The sequence below is a fragment of the Polyodon spathula genome, chromosome 4, assembly GCF_017654505.1.
Source record: "Polyodon spathula isolate WHYD16114869_AA chromosome 4, ASM1765450v1, whole genome shotgun sequence".
NCBI lineage: Eukaryota > Metazoa > Chordata > Actinopteri > Acipenseriformes > Polyodontidae > Polyodon > Polyodon spathula.
In genome coordinates, this window is record NC_054537.1 from 36,008,586 (window position 1) to 36,025,371 (window position 16,786).

At 36.5% G+C, this 16,786-nt stretch overlaps 1 protein-coding gene across 2 annotated transcripts; it reads left to right on the forward strand.

The window, feature by feature from the left end:
* The first annotated feature begins 423 nt into the window (after positions 1–423).
* LOC121314483 (transmembrane protein 200A-like) lies at positions 424–16,394 on the forward strand. 2 transcript variants are annotated; one of them, XM_041247812.1, is made up of 3 exons: positions 436–506; positions 959–1,505; positions 12,834–16,394. In XM_041247812.1, exon 3 carries the CDS (start codon positions 12,867–12,869, stop codon positions 14,511–14,513), a length of 1,647 nt encoding a protein of 548 aa, XP_041103746.1. In that variant the 5' UTR covers positions 436–506; positions 959–1,505; positions 12,834–12,866; the 3' UTR covers positions 14,514–16,394. The 2 variants fall into 2 exon arrangements, with proteins under 2 accessions (XP_041103747.1, XP_041103746.1); XM_041247813.1 differs by lacking the exon at positions 959–1,505 and having other exon boundaries at positions 424–506.
* The last annotated feature ends 392 nt before the right edge of the window (positions 16,395–16,786 follow it).

Below are 16,786 nucleotides of genomic sequence, written 5' to 3' on the forward strand. Positions count from 1 at the left end.
TATACTTACTGCTATGCTGATAGACCTTAATATTTATTAAATACAGTCAAGTTGAAATATTGCAGTGTTCACAAATACATTAATACTTGTTATTGTTGTATAATGATAATCCAAGTATGAATAATAGTAAACAATGATAAACGAACTCTTGGGGAAGGAATACAACATAAGAATATCCTTATGTACCAGATGTTGACAGATGCATGTTCCAAAACATGATTAAAACATTTTGCTTTTAAGATGTATCACAATTATATTGAAAGGTACCTATCCTGCGCAATGTGATTTAGCAACAGCTTTTAAACGATGGCATGTTTTACATAATAAAAGACGAAACAGACAAAATCGCTCTTCAAAGGGCAGCGTAAAACTCCCCACCCCCAGTGGAATACTGTCAAATCCCACGCAGCTGGCGTGTTTATTTTCAGACCCTGCATCAGATCTTGTGGATATAATTGTAGCATTGATTGCGTTTTGGAAGAAAAATGATCATGAAGCAATTTCGGGTAAGAAACACTTTTTTTTTTTTTTTTTTTTTAATTTATTAATAAATCTATATGCTTCACACTTGGTTCATTTGGGTTTTGTACATACTGTATAATCATAACATGCAAATATGCACCACTTATTTTCTTTCGTTGTATGTCAGATCTAACAAACGAAATCCAAGTTCTGTATATTGTAAGTTTATTGTTTAGTTTCACTACGTTTGCAAAAAAGGTAAGGTCATTGATTTCTGCAATCTTACTTCCAATACGAATGTGGGTAAATGCAGGAGTAGAATGACTTCAGATGATGCAGGGATACATATTCGAAAATTATACTTACTGTTATTATTTTTACAACCTTCACTCGGATATAGCTTGCACTGCATATTGTAGGTTTTTTTTTTATTATTATTATTATTTATTCTCGCACCTGCTCCCTCGGTCTCACACAGCACTGCTTTTTCACACAGGGAAGCAATGCACATCCAGATATGGAGAGAAGGGGGTTCGTTACTAAAAAGGAGAGTTAAGAAGGCAATTATTCACACCCTGCAGCAATTTCAGCTTTTCACGGCTGTGGTATCATAGCAACAGCATCGATTCAGGGTAATGTCAGTTATCACCATCACCTTTGCTTTCCAGCACCATTCAAACCATTACAAACTCAACACACAGACCTTTTGACAGCAGCTTCGGGAGAAACAACGTGAGCACGCCAAAAAAAAAAAAAAAGGCAAGGCATCTTCTGTACAGAAGAACCAAACATTTGGGAAATGCAAGTCTTTAAAGGAAAACTACTTGTAGCGCTGGTTCTTGCCCAGATATTGGATACCAGTTTTGTTATTAGCCCAAGCCTAAACCCTTTGTCATTGGAATTACAGAGGGGGGGAAAGCAGACCAAAGAGTTTTCGTTAGCTTGAGATGCCCACGTTGGAAGAAAGAAACTTTCTCCCGATAACGAATGCTATTGGAATACCTTGTTTTCTCTCAACGTGGAGTTTCCCCGAGTCTTCCTTGGTAAGTTTAAAGGGCTGTATTGTTTTACTAATGCTGCCATTTTGAATGATAATTGCGATTGACAACAGTAAGAGCATTCGTCCTTCAGAAAACCAGTAGGTTTCAAGTTTAAACTAAACTATATATATATATATATATATATATATATATATATATATATATATATATATATATATATATTGTTTCCCTTTAAAAAAAAAAAAAAAAACAACGTGCATCTTATAGCAGCAAATGTGGGCTAGTGTTGATGTGTCTAAAGTCCAGTATTATTCAAGAACAAGCTATATGTTAGGCTACCGTTGTGATGACAAGACTAAGTAATATATGTTTTACATAATACAATAATTAGCATCATAAATTATTTAACAAAAGGGGATGCAGATGCACAAATAAATATAGGCAGACCAAGAGATCATATAATCAGTATGGTGTTCAAAACCTGGAACATTGCCCTTCTTTCTGAGTAATATTTAAGTACTGCATATTATTATGTTATGTTATTGGATATAAACAACTACTCATTACAGTGTTGATAGACCTTAATATTTCTTAAATAGTCAAGTTGAAATATTTCAGTGTTCACAAATACATTAATACTTGTTCTTTATTATTTGCTTGCAAAATCGTACACGCAGGCACGCGCGCACACACACACACGCACATGAAGAACAATAGGCTTTCACTTGTATTAGTGCAATGTTTAAAACTATTTCCCACATAGAATCAGACAGATAGGATTGTGTTTAGTGTATTTATCTCATTTGGGTCTGACCTTGTAGAGTCTGAGTCTGCAGTTTATTTGACAGTAAATGTGCAATACATTGTAATACTTAAAAACTTAAGAACGCTGGAAACATACAATTTGTGGTGTTCTGTATACGATTTTATGCTATCAAACATTATATTCTGAATATTTCAACACTGTACAGCAACGTACGTGTACATCTTATAACTGTCTGCAATTATGTGGAAATGCTGTTAAGCCAGATGTGAATTGTAAGACTGATCAAAATGATTTATAGGAGATTTGTGAGTGTGGCCAAAATGTGATATTTTAAAGAGCTTGTCACCATTGACCTATCAATGTGGTGACAATAAGCAGAGGGTGTCATAAACATGGGTGATCTCAAGAGAGCAATTCCTTCGGACTAATGCATAAGTGGAACCTGTCTGAGGCTCATTTCTCTCTGTACATTCCTGCAGTGCACCTGCCCAGGCTGAATCACTGATACCCTACAATGATGAGACATTTCGTTTTGTGTCCAAAAACTAAGTCTTTTCTTGGCACAAAATAACCCATGAACAAGTCAATGGAGTGGGGGGAGTGTTTGGTGCTGTTACAGGCAGCTTTTAACCTTCAGTTAGTTACTTTTATTTCTTCATCAATAGTACAGATACGACAGGACACAACGTGTTACAGCAGCAAAGACACAGATCGATTTTTATCGCTGGGACTATAGGTATAGTCAACAGTTGAGAAAAGCCCAAATTAAGAGGTAGACCTTATTTCAGATCATAAAAAATGAAACATTTTCCCAAATCTGCTTCAGCAGTTTTTACTTGGGATATTCTGTCCCAAATGTTGCATACTCTTTCAGCTTGTGTGAATTCCAAAGCTTGTCAATCAATATCAATTTATCTTATCTACAAAAAAAAAAAAAAATACCCTAGACGCACCGTCTAGTGAGAAAAACCTGTGCTGACTTCACTTTCACTTCACTTACATTCAAACAAGTAAAAAAAAAAACAAGTAAAAAAAAAAAAAAAAGAAAGAAAGAAAGTGTTTTGGAGGTTAAAATGTGATACTGGCTCGTTAAGGTTTCGGGCTATGTTGAGGATTACATTTAAAAGGTAGGTTAGGGTTAAAAACCCATCAGGATTGGGTACATGGATCAAATATGAATGCATTACTGTACATTCTGATATCAGATGAGTAACTGTCTGGATTTGGTAAATGTACATGACATGATACTATATTCATATTTTTAAATGTTAATTTTTTGGGGACTGTACTTGTACTGAAATCTAATGACTAATCTTGAGTAACAAATTCTGGTATGTAAAGACTTTCTTTCTTTCTTTCTTTCTTTCTTTCTTTCTTTCTTTCTTTCTTTCTTTCTTTCTTTATTTTACAAGTGTATTTAGACTTTATTTTTTACCCCAATAAACTCATTGGAGATTCATATATTTTAATTTGTTATATCTAAAATGTTTTTATAAAGACATGGTTTACACCATGCTAGATCTGAATAATTACAAAAAATAAACCTTGCAGTGCCGTGCCTGTATGCATCCTAAGAATCTCTGGAATTCTCAGTGTACAACAACACTGATAAATATTCATTCTTGTTTGTATTAGTGACATAAAAGCCAAAAATCAGGAGGGATTTTAAGAGTTCCGCCCTGGAGCATCAATATGTATATGAAGGGGTACTTGTTCCTGGGGAAATTGATATCTACTGCCCGAAATGTGGAAGCAAATATCCGAAATGGAATTGATGTTATAAATGAATGATTTGTTGCGTACCATGTCAATGGATTTCTGAAAACGAGTTTTTGAATCATAATGATTATTTCCACTGTACTAAAATTATAATTAAAATTCAGTTAATTTAAGACAAGATCAAATGCTTAATTAATCCCTTGCAAGGGTGTGTGTGTGTGTGTGTGTGGGTTTTATTGTGTGTGGGTTTGAATTCTGATATTATTTCTCAGGAGAGGTGCTGTGTGGATGTAACTGCCAGGGGTTCTTACCCCTTCCGTCGAGCACAGGGAGGGAGCTGCAGCCATTCCACTACAGATAATGTATGACTAACTGTTCCTAATAAACGCAAAATCAACCTGCACTGAAAATGCATGATTGCTATTTACTTCATTCACAATCACGTTTTCAACATGTGATGATTGCACATTTTTTTGGAGTTTGAATCAGGTTTGTCTCCATTGTTAAAGTATATCGGGGGTTCATTTTAAAAGGATTTTTCTTTTTTTTTTTTTTTTTTTTTTTTTTTGCACTATTTATATAGCTTTATTTTTTATATAGCACCTTTCATAGTGGACCACTATCACACAGCACTTTACAGAGGTAGGCTGTGAACTGCATTATATGCAGAGTCACTAACAATAGGACATTAATTTAACATCTCATCTGCAGCATGGAGCACAAGCAGGTTAAGTGACTTGCTCAGTCAGTGGCTCAGTTAAAGTAGTTTTGGGACAAATACTTCCATATTTTTTTAAGGAAGACATCATCAAGGAACAAATGCATTCACTAATTAAAAATTAAATAACTGATTAAGTATGTTTGTGTTACACTACACAGAACCATTGCTTCAAAGATTATTTGCTGCTAAAACTGTAGCAGTTACACTAAACATATCAGTTAAAACACTGAACCGCAGTCCAGGGGGCAGATTCAATCTAAATTCTGTGCCTCGTCTCAGCTAAGACAAGATCAATCATTTCTTGGTATTTAAACAAAACTTAAGGGGTGTTATTTAACTTTGTAAAAACACACACACACACACACACACACACACACACATTATTCAAGCATTGTAGAATCTGCATTTGATAAGGTGGGGCCATTGTTATTTGTACTTTGAAGATTCATGTTAAAAAAACAGTAACACAACATATAAACGAATATATAAAATAGGCATCATAGTTTACCAATGTACATCAAACACTGTAGACTACAACTATACACAATTATTATGTAAACAGCACAAAATACATATATCTTATACTTATTGTGTTTTAATTATTTAAAGAGACAGTAACCAAAATACACTGTTGGTTGCTACAAATTCTGTAATAAAAGTATGTTTTGTTGTTGAGTGACATGTTTAGTAGCTTGACTATATTTTCAGCCACATTTTTTAATTCCTTGTTTTTTGCACAATATGCATAATAGAATTAATACAAAATATAGAGCCCTAGAATAAGGCCTATAAGGTTATTTCCTTAGTCTTGGTCCACAACAACAGTAAAGAGCCTGTTATACTTCTATATACGTCAATAAATACCTGCATTTCTGGGTGAGATGCTTCAGTTAATACATTATAAGGAGTACAATCTGTCTAAATGGACAAAAGAAACAGGTTCATTTTGGCTTATACACACAAAATAATATTTTGTCTGCAAAATGCCCAAGAGAATGCATATTTTTAAGAACTACATTAGTTCACATAAAAAAAAAAAATCTGCTGTTGTTTTATGACTGTATGACTGTGGTTCATGACTTTAATAATCATGCAAATAGTTTTTATTTGTAAAATATATTACATTTCAGGTAAAACTAGGCTAGAGTGTTCACTGCTTCAGCTATACAGTATGAGGATAGCATACAGTAGCCATCTATAATTCAGTAATTAATCATCCAAGAGGCAGATTTCCACTGAACTAATCCCTCTCTGTAGATACATACAGCATTTTTGTTGTTTTTCCTAACATTTGGATACAATGGGAACACGTCAATATTTATGACTGCATTTTATTAATAAAACAATGTGGTCCAATTAGACCTTCAAATACAATATGAATCATTGTACCAAACTCTCCCACTGTTAACAGCATACTGGAAATAAACACCCTACCTCTTTGTTTTTGTATAGTATAAAGGGGAACTGAAAGTAGTGCATATTTGAAAGAAAGAAAGAAAACTAGACTACAGAATTTAAATTGCTATTTATTTCAGTAAATTAGTATATTATGACTGAAGCACAGATTGCTTTGGAAAACACAACCCTATTCAGGAAATAATATTCTACTTTTTCAAGGGCATCTGACTTTTTTTGTTATTTTTCCTGCATGCTTTATCTCAAAGAAGGTAAACATGTCACCAACAATTAGTGAATGCAACCCTACCACAAAAGCCATAGCATGTGCTGAAACCTCAATTGGCTGCCCTAAGGCAGACAGAGAAATGTATGGATCACTATTGCTCTTTACACTGAAACTCAGATCAATTACGCCTGGTTTCACTGACCCAGATTAGCACCAATCTTGGACTGCCTTACCAAAAAGAACATTATGCAGTCCAAGAGCAGGGTCTGTGAAACTAGCCGTTGAAGAAGACATGTGCACAGTTAACATTATAATTTAGTAGTATGGACCAACCCATGTGAAACTTAGAAGATATTTGCAGAACACTATGCAGGCTAGTATAAACAGAAATGTAAAAATTGATACAGCAAATCTAGGGATGAGGATTGTATTACCCATTTCTTCCCACTCAGTCACTAAATGTAATACGTTGGTGTCTCCAAATAGATAATCCTGCCCTCTTTAAAAAATATTCACAAGATTTCAATGAGCAATTCATCTCACAAGTCTAATGGTACCCCAAAATGTTCTCCTTTTTCTAGAAAGCAGTACAATTGGAGATGGGGAGTTTATTGCCAGATAAACCTAACGTGCTCACTATATTGGTATCCCTGAATAGATAATTGTTTCCTATTTAAAAATATGCTGACGTTTTTAGTCACAAGTTTAGCGTTACGCCAAATATAATCCATTTACTACCAATGACTGGTTATGACATTGACAATGGTTTTCTCCATTTTAAACTCAAAAATAGGTGTGGCAAAGGACAACACTACATTGCATATTATTATACCAGTCTCGTGACACCACTCAGGAAAATCTCTTTTTGGATAATAGAGAACAAATGCTCCAAACAGTCATTCAGCATAGTAGTAGTAAATGAATCATATTTAGCATACCACGAAACTTGTGAGATGGAGTGCTCATTAAAATCCTTAGCATATTTTTAAACGATTATCTATTCAGGGATACTTAGATATTTAACGAGGAAAGTAGTCTAGAGTGATGCTATCTGGCAAAAAACTCTCCATCCCCATTTTATTGCTAAATGTTTAAAAAAATATAACGAGAAACATTATGAGAAAGTGCTATTACTTATTTTTAAACAAATGGCTTCTTTATAAATTATGTTTATAAATTATGAATTGTAAATTATGTCGATAAATAAGGCTTCTGATTTTTAGTGTTTTACCCTGACTTTTCTACTCTCCTTTAAAAATGCAATTGATACCTGTTAAGCCATTAACGTATCCCAATCACAACTGAGGTTGCCAAGAAGGTACTGACTAAGCTGTCAGACAGCCCCTGGATGTCACCAGTTGTGATATTTCCCAAGAAGGACAGAGAATGGTGTTTCTGCGTCGACTACAGACAACTAAACTAGGTCGCCAAAAAGGACTTCTACCCCCTCTCCCACATCAATGAATCCCTGGACCTGGTAGCAGGGTCTACGTGGTTCTCGTTGCTGGTCCCCAAGAGTATCTACTGGCATGTAGCCCTTGCACCAGCAACAAGACCCAAGGCCACCGTTTTGATGGGCAGGGGACTGGCAGTTGTGTTCAAATGGTATCACACAGATCACGGAGAAGGTTCTGGTCGGCGTCCCCTCCCAAGAATGCCTTCTCTACATGGACGACCTGCTGGTACACAGAGCATTTTTCCAGGCCTCCCTCGATGCTCTGCGGGGAGTGTTTCGGCGAGTGACCACGGCTGGACTCAAGCTGCACCTGCACAAGTGACGCTTCATGAGGAGGGAGGTCACCTTGCTGGACCACCGGGTCGAAGATGAGGGAAAATGCGCCAATGGAAGGAGCCAGGTACAGGAGAGGTGAGGTTACAGGTGATGGTACCCCAGGCAATGCCGGAGGACATGCTGAAGCCCCAGTATGGCACCGGGCACTTTGGAGTTACTAAAACGACAAGGGTTCTACTGGGGATGGTGTAGGTAAGACATGGAGGACTACTGCCACCACTGTGACAGCTGCACTGCCCGCACAGCACCCACGGATTGGTCACACATCCCCATCCAGTTTTCCCTTGACGGACCCTTGAAGAGAGTTAGGGTTGACATCTTGGGCCCGTTCCCCCACTCAGACAAGGATAGCCCTCGACTACTTTACAAAGTGGCCTGAAGCCTATGTGCTGCCCGAACTGAGACAATGGCTGAAGCACTGCTGGGGGGGTTCTTAGGCTGATTTAAGGTCTCCCATGAGCTCCACAGCAACCAAGGGAAAACCTTTGAATCAAGGGTGTTCGCAGAGATTTGCTGATGGCTGGGCATCTGCGAGACATGGACGACCCCTCTTCATCCACAGAGCGATGGCTTGGTCGAGCGGTTTAACCACACGCTCGCAATCCAACTGGCCTATCCCCACTGCCACTCTCCAATGCAACTGTGACGCCCAACTGCCCCTCATCCTCCTGGCATGCTGCTCTGCAGTACAGTACTCCACCTTTTACACCTCCGTGCTCTTGATGTTGGGCTGGGAGCTTCGCTTCCCTGCTGTGATGGTGTTCAGCTGGCCGCCAGACCTCTCAGCTGAACCACCCGGACCGGAGTATGCCAGACTGCTGCAAGACTGCCTGGAGTTGACCCACTGTTTCACCAGGAACCAGTTACAGGCTGCAGGCTGCCGGCAGAAGACAAACTACAACACCAGGGCATGAGAGAGGCACTTCACAGTGGGGATTTGTGACCCAGGGTCAATGGTCAAGGGATGTCAGAGATGGGACAATCTCCACCAATCGGAGGCCTCAGCCGCGTAAGCAGGACCTGATTGCAACATTGTCACAAATAAGGGGACAAGATATTGCAACAATCAAGGGATCAAGAGCGGGAAACTGTGCATGCTTGGGATTTGTGGCTGGTGCACGGGGGGGGGGGTGTGGTTTGGATGCGGGGATAAGTAGCGGGCTGCTGAGACGAACAGGCTGCTGCTGGAGTAAGAAGAACAGAGAGAAACAACCAAGGAAAACCAGAGGCTGCACTGTAGCATACAGCCAAAACAGTGTGCTTTGGATTTTCTTTTCTTTCATTATTTTGTCACAGTCTGAGTAGCACTAAGCTGCTCAGCTGTAGTTGTACCACTGGTTGGTAAAGCAGCACAGTTTACCTGTCAAATTGAGAGTCACGGCTTAATAAGCCGCTGCATTCTAGAACCTTCAAAACCTGTGTGAGCTTGCTTCATTTCCGCGCAACACTGCAATACTTTATTTTTCATTATAGCTTTAGTAAAGATTAGTCGCTTGTTAACATTTTGTGGTCTTGTTTGTACTTTCTGCTTGTAAATGAAAAATGAAGGCTTGGTGGATTTTAAAGCCAAAGTTGTTTCACTGAAAAAAAGTTAATTAAATCAATTTTACTATCAGCGTGTTTCTTGGTTGCGATTGAGACATGAATGGTTTAACAGGTATCAGTTGAATTTTTAAAGGAGAGTCTAAAAGTCATGTTAAAACACTGAAAATCATAAACCCAATATATACATAAATGTATAAAAAAATAATAGCATCAGGGGTAAGATAATGGTATGTTTTGATTAGAGGGCGAACATTAATTGCATTATTACCAAAATATTATGCAGTTTAATTATTCTAACAGTGCTAAAATCCAAATTGCTAATATAAAATAGTACTGTATATAAAAGAGACAATAACTAGTTATGTTCCCACCAAACTGGCTTTATTCCAAGAAAAGTTCATTCAAAGACATTCATGACATTTGCAGGATCAATATTCTGTTAAACAAAAAAAAACAAAAAAAAGTAATTTACTAATAGTGATAGTTTGTAATTGTCTGACTGGCAGCAGTAGGAAAAAGAAAACCATAAAATGCAAGCAATCTTATTATTATTTTTTAAACGTATTAAACATCTCGAGTGTTGGTCCCAGAATTACTAGCATTTGCAAACTGAACAGGCATCTCCCTCGGTAGGGTGCAATTTAGAAAACAAGCAAAAAACCATTAACATGGCATTCTCTAATCTTGCTCAACAAAAGACATTAATTTGTTGAATCTAATATCCTCCACAATTGAAATTGGTTGTGTGACAGTTGAGCCTCTCTCAATAATCAACTGTGTTATGTTTTCAGCCCGAGATTTATTGCATTTCCTAGCACTATACTCTTGCATTGTTGTTTGTCTGGGCCCCACCTCCTCAACGCTAGATCCAGCACCAGTAGTGGAAGCAGGCATTTTATATACAGGATACTTTATTTTCATATTATTTAACATTATTCACATACTGCCACTGTAAGAGCACAGCCTACAATTTACTTTTTGGTCTCCGCATGCTGGACATTGGGAGGCGAATACCCAGTGACAGTGATGCCATATGACAAAACAAGAAAGTAGACAACGAAAAAAAACCCTCTTGAGTAGCCGTTATTTACAGACACCTTGCCCGTAATATGTTACAAAGTTAAAAACGATTAAACAAAATGAAAAACATTCAACACTTTGCTAACATTTAAACAATTAAGATCCCTAATTTGAATTAGATTTTAAGACACCAAAGAGTTACTGGGGTGTAATAATATAAGTTCCTGTACAACTGTATTATGCATATGGGTCTTGCCTGAAAAAACATTACAGCAGACATTTTCAAGTTCTAGTTCAATGGTTTTCAACCTTTTTTTTTTTTAATCTTACTGTACCCCTTCTGTCTGGGAGTTTCAGCTCAAGTAGCCCTTTACAATTTTTGTTCCACAGTTGCAGTAAAACTCTAATAATCTGATTAACAAATTAATTGTTTCCTGTTTATTTAATATATAATTTGTTACAATAGATTGGGCAAAAATGCCAAACATAGGCTTAATTCTTAAAACTTTTAATTACAGGCCTTTGGATGCACAGAATCAAAAGACAGTATTTGGGAATCTCTTCAGAAACACACATATTTGCTTTCTATTCGGTAAAATTTAATAGTCTACTCTGCACAGGAAATGTTTGTCACATGAACATTTACTTCCCCCCTCAACATAATTATGTGTGCCATTTTAAATGTTTAAAATATCAAAAACATTAACCTCAAGATAAAACTATAATTAGTAACAATGCTAAACTTTTTTTTTTTATTAAAGCCAAATCTAAAAATATAGTATATAATATATAATATAGTATAATATGAGTGATTCAAAGGGACTTGGTATATCTTTCTGTCGCTTTGCAAGTAAGAAATTTATAAATTTTTGACTCGAGAAACGATACTCAGGATAATCTGGATGTAATCTACCAAACACAGAAAACAAATTCAACCAGCGCTATTAATGTTATTAAAATGCAGCCGCGTCTAATAAATAAAACAAAAACCGTCAAAGTATGAGTCCTTCTAAAAAATGCAGAAAGATTGTGATTCACTGATTATTCAATTATACGACGAGTTGGAAACTTGAAAGTTCATGATCAGCACAGAGCTCTCTCCATCCGCCTGCTTCACCCACCCTAATCAGAGCGACAATCCGCTTAATCGCTATCACACATGCGTTCAGGTGGATGATCATTTTGAAACTATACAATACCTATCTTTGAGCTGCAAAACAAAAAGGAAATATTTATGCACAGTGGTTTACAGACAATGTATAATGCTGTTAAAAATCAATTCAAGATCATTATTTTCTTTCATTTGTATTTGTGTACGTCTGAGTCATCCTGTTTACCCTCATGACCCTTAGTTCCCCCAGGTGTACGCATATCCCCAGTTGAAATCCCCTGCTCTAGTTGAAAAGCAATGCTGATAAATATGAGAAGATAATCCACTTTCTTTTCCCCATCCCTTACAAAATGGTTGTCAGGTTCAAGAACTGCATCTCAACCTACACTGTAAATTGGAAACCATTTTACAGATTGCAGGAACAGAAAAATGCAGTGATATTATTGCTGGTGCTGCTGATAAGTATATCAGTAACTTCCATCGCCTGCCACAGCTGAAAAGTCTAAATTAGAGCTAGCAATATGACAAAAAAAAATTGGTGACCTTGATGTGTGTATGTATGTGATTATAGTACAGAATTGTATCTTGAACTGTGAAATGGCAATTAATGGTTTATTGATAAATGCTTAAGTGGTATTAAAGACATAGATGGCATTAAGTAAGCAAATGAGATGTTAGTAAGCAAATGAGAAGTATAGTAAAATGACTGATTTACAAAAATGTCGAATAACTTCTTGGTATCCAAGATACAAAATTTAAGTCTGACATAAAGAACAGATCTCAGACATAGGCACCTTCCTATATCACTACAAAAGGTTTCAAATAAAATGGTGCACATTGTGTAAAGGCATTGAAAAAGATGACCAATTTTTCAATTGTAATATTTAGTCAATGGAGACCATATTTTAATGATTTCAATAGGGTATACGCACTATTGCTTATTTGTATTACTCATTTTTTTTATTTCATTAAAATGTCTGTACAATATTTATATCTATTTCCACATTGTAGGCTTGACAATGAAATTTTTTTTTAAATAATTTAGTAATACTTTTCTTTTTCCTCCAACCAGGATGAGTGATTGGTTTCCCATCAAACACTGATCATGATAGCAACTGGAGGTCTGCTTCGGATTTCATCTAGACGACAAGATTCCCTGCGATCCAAAAGCCGAACGCAAAACAAACAGCGCAAAAGGAAAGCCAAAAAGAAGAGAAAGAGTGATGTTGTGATTGTAAAAGGCAAATTGAAGCTGTGCTCTATCTCTGGATTGATTGCTGCATTTGGAATATTAGTGCTGCTTGTGGGAATTGCCATGGCTGTCATGGGATACTGGCCTGAAAACAATCAGATCTACAAAGACAACTTTATAGACTCTAAACGTTTCCCAAACAACAGAAGGATCTACGATAACAAATTGTTTGCGTCGACCAATTGGACAAGGAGCAGCCATGTTGTCTACCAAATTGATCTAGACTTGTCAAAAAACAATCACAGTAATAGCACTGAAATACAGACCTCCTTTTCCCTCTCCCTGAGTTTCTTCTCTGAATTTCTTGCCAGCTACTTACATTCAGACAAACTAAAAGTGTTTGGACCGTTGATAATGGGCATTGGGATATTCCTCTTTATTTGTGCCAATGCAGTGCTTCATGAAAACCGAGACAAAAAGACAAAGATTATCAATCTAAGAGACATTTATTCAACAGTAATAGATATTCACAGTTTAAGGTCCAAAGAATGCACACCTCTTAATGGTTTTGTCAATTATGTGCAGTCAAGGAATGTGGATATGAAATCCAGTAGGTCTTACAGCACTGCCATGTTAGTCACAAGTTCATGGCCTTCAGCTGCTGGAGGGACAGTCAAACCACAAGAGCAGGGAGGTAGTATTGAAGCAATGAGGCGTCAATCCTTAGCCAGTCAACAGAGTCTTTCTAAAGAAAGGCAAAGTTTTACAGACACAGTCTACAGCATTTACAGAGACCAGTCCAAGGCTCCCGAAAGGGTTCCCATACCAAAAAAGTGGGAGACTAAATCTATTGTCACTTCTTCCATTAATGCTTTTACTCCTCCAGTTATCAAACTAAATAACTGTGTTCTTGACGAAAACAGTGCGAAACAAGCAGAGAGTGGTGTCAAAGAGGTCCCAGCATCTAAAAGCAAAACAGTTCCACGTGACTTAGAAATGGTGAACCCTGATCCGATCAAGAGTGACCACATTGAAACAAAAGAGGAGACTTCAAAAACAGGCCTGTTCACCTGCAAAGATGTATCACCAGTTCATCAGAGCACAGGCAGCTTGCTGGGAGCATCGCGGTCATCTCCACTAGGATCACAGGTCCAGTTGCTTCCTCCAAGTCCAAGTAAGATAGAAATGGGTTTGAGTGTTTCCCTTGGTGCTCTCTCAACTTACTCAAAAACTACAGATCTTGGAGACTGTCCATCAACAGCTGATATAGAAGGGGATACGAATAGACACCTCAGCTGCCCCCTCTTGGAACGTTCAAACAGTAAGGGCTACTTAAAACCTGTAGGAGTAGAATCCTTTGAGTCTTCTGAGGTAACAGTAAGAAGTGAAGACCGTAAAGAAACTTCAGACTGCATTGTCCAAGATGCACAGGAAAACACTGACAAAACAGAAAGAGGGATTCAGAGGCAATACACAAATAGGGAAAAACTTCTTATGATTTCCAAGTCTAATGCAACTGTAACGATTGAAGATGAAGAACTTGAAAGCACTGGTATTTAAAGTATCTCCAGTTATTTTTTATTGAAATTGACAGTCGATTAACTAGCAGTTAAGTCATTATCCAAAGAATCAAAGAATGTTGCATTTATGTTTACCATTTACTATAGATGACACCAAGCAAACAAAAACAAACAAAAAAAAAACTAATGTTGTAATGTTGAGTTGTGATGGTACGCTTCTTACAAAATGAACAGTGTGTATAACCGTAACGATTAATTACGATGTGGTTGTTCCATGTAATGATTTAGTTTGTCTTTTTAAGAAGGTAGTCTATTTAGGGGCTGCATTCCTCACAAAACATGTTTTTTAAGTTTATTTCAGTGTAACGCTATGAGGTTTTATTTTTTTCTTTAATCATTGTTAAACGTTTGCTACCAAACTCAGCAATATTATCCGACTGCTAGCTAAAAAAATACGTTGTTTGTATTTTTGTCTTATTGAAAATATAACAAGAACTCTTTGATTCTTAAAATGTATACTTACATGTCCATTTAGTTTTCAAGTGCAAGTAGCTTCAAATTATAGATGTATTTATTAATGTATTTATTTATTTACCTCTTGTCTGTTTATGGTGTGTGGAATCACTCTGTAATGAATTGACTGTTACAGTAGGGGTGCACAAGACTGTCTCCATGGCTACCACTAAACATGTCTAAAGTATTATAAATTAAAACAACACTGTAGAGAACTGAGCAAAACAGTTGATCTTTACATGCTGCTGATGGCAGTGGATGCAGATGTAAGAACATAAGAAAATGTACTAATGAGAGGAGGCCATTTCTCAAGTTCTAATAGTTTTACTGATATTTTCTAAACTCTTTTGAAATTGCTAACTCAGGCCCATGTGCCAAACTTTACCTTTTGTCCTGTGACCTGCCATGTGGTGCTGTAAAAATGTGTTCTTGTTTTTCTTTTTGTCGATGTTATTAATAGATACTATCATTACATTAAACTTTAATTTAAAATAAAGAAAGTACTGAGTATAGCGATATTGGAAACTTGCGTTATTATACTTTGTGACAAATCTATGAAGTAGCTTTCAATATTATTTGAAATCATATAATTTGATAACCTTTAATTGTGATTTTCATGGAATCAGGAAGTACTCAAAAGGAGCCAGAAAGTCTGTGCTAGATATGAGGGATGCAGAGATGTTGATACGTGCATTTAAAACTTCTTGCCTTGATTATTGCAGTTCTTTGTTTGTTGATATGCTTGCCACTAAACTTAGAAGGCTTCAGCTTGTCCAGAACACAGCAGCCAGACTGCTTTCTCACACTCATCATTCTCAACGTATTACTTCAGTGCTTAGGTCCTTATATTGATTGCTAGTGAGCTACCAAATTAATTTTAAAGTTGCTGTAATAACTTGTAAGGTCATTCATGGACTAGAGCCATCCTGTCTCCAAGAACTACTAATTCTGTATATTCGTATTCGTTCTTAAATCGTCTTAAATCAAATGGAGCCAAAACTTTTTGCTGTTGTGTAACTCGGTGGTGGAACCCTATTCCAGTTACCATAAGGCAGGTTGAACATTGGATTCTTTTAAGCCTAAATTGAAAACATACCTTTTTGAATGTGATTTTATATCATTTGTTGTAACTGGAGTGCATTGTGTATATATACTGTATATATGAGCTATCTTGTTTTGTGTTTAGCTGTGTACAGGTCTCTAGGTGCAATGACGTGAAGGGCGCTATATAAAATACATTTGTATTGTATTGTAAAAACTAGGATTCAAATAAGGCTCAAATAATACCAGGTGAATGCTGATACAAAGAAAAGCTATTACTATTCCACAGTACATTGGGGTAACATACATTTGAAGCTACTTGCAACGTACCATATCATTGATGTGGTAAACTTACTTTCTAATCACCCTGTACATATATATATGTACACAGATATGGTGAAAAGTTTAGCATCACCCTATAGAATTAACTAATTTTGCTTCATGAAGTCGAATGAAACCTGCTGAATAATGTTATGTTAACATATTAAATTGCATTCCATATACTTGACAAAAAACTGACAAAAATTTAAAAATGTGACATTTCGAAATCTAACATTAAATACTGTACTACTATTATGGCTTCCGGTAGACTGTTGCAATATAATTTTGTAGTTTTGTGTTAAATAAAAGATCTAAATTGTCTTCAAATTGTTTTTTTTTTTTTTTTTTTAATTATGTCTCAATCATACAATTCTAGGTGATTGCTAGTTCGTAAAAAAATAAGCACGTCAGTGAAGGCAGACGCTAACAGAACTGGCT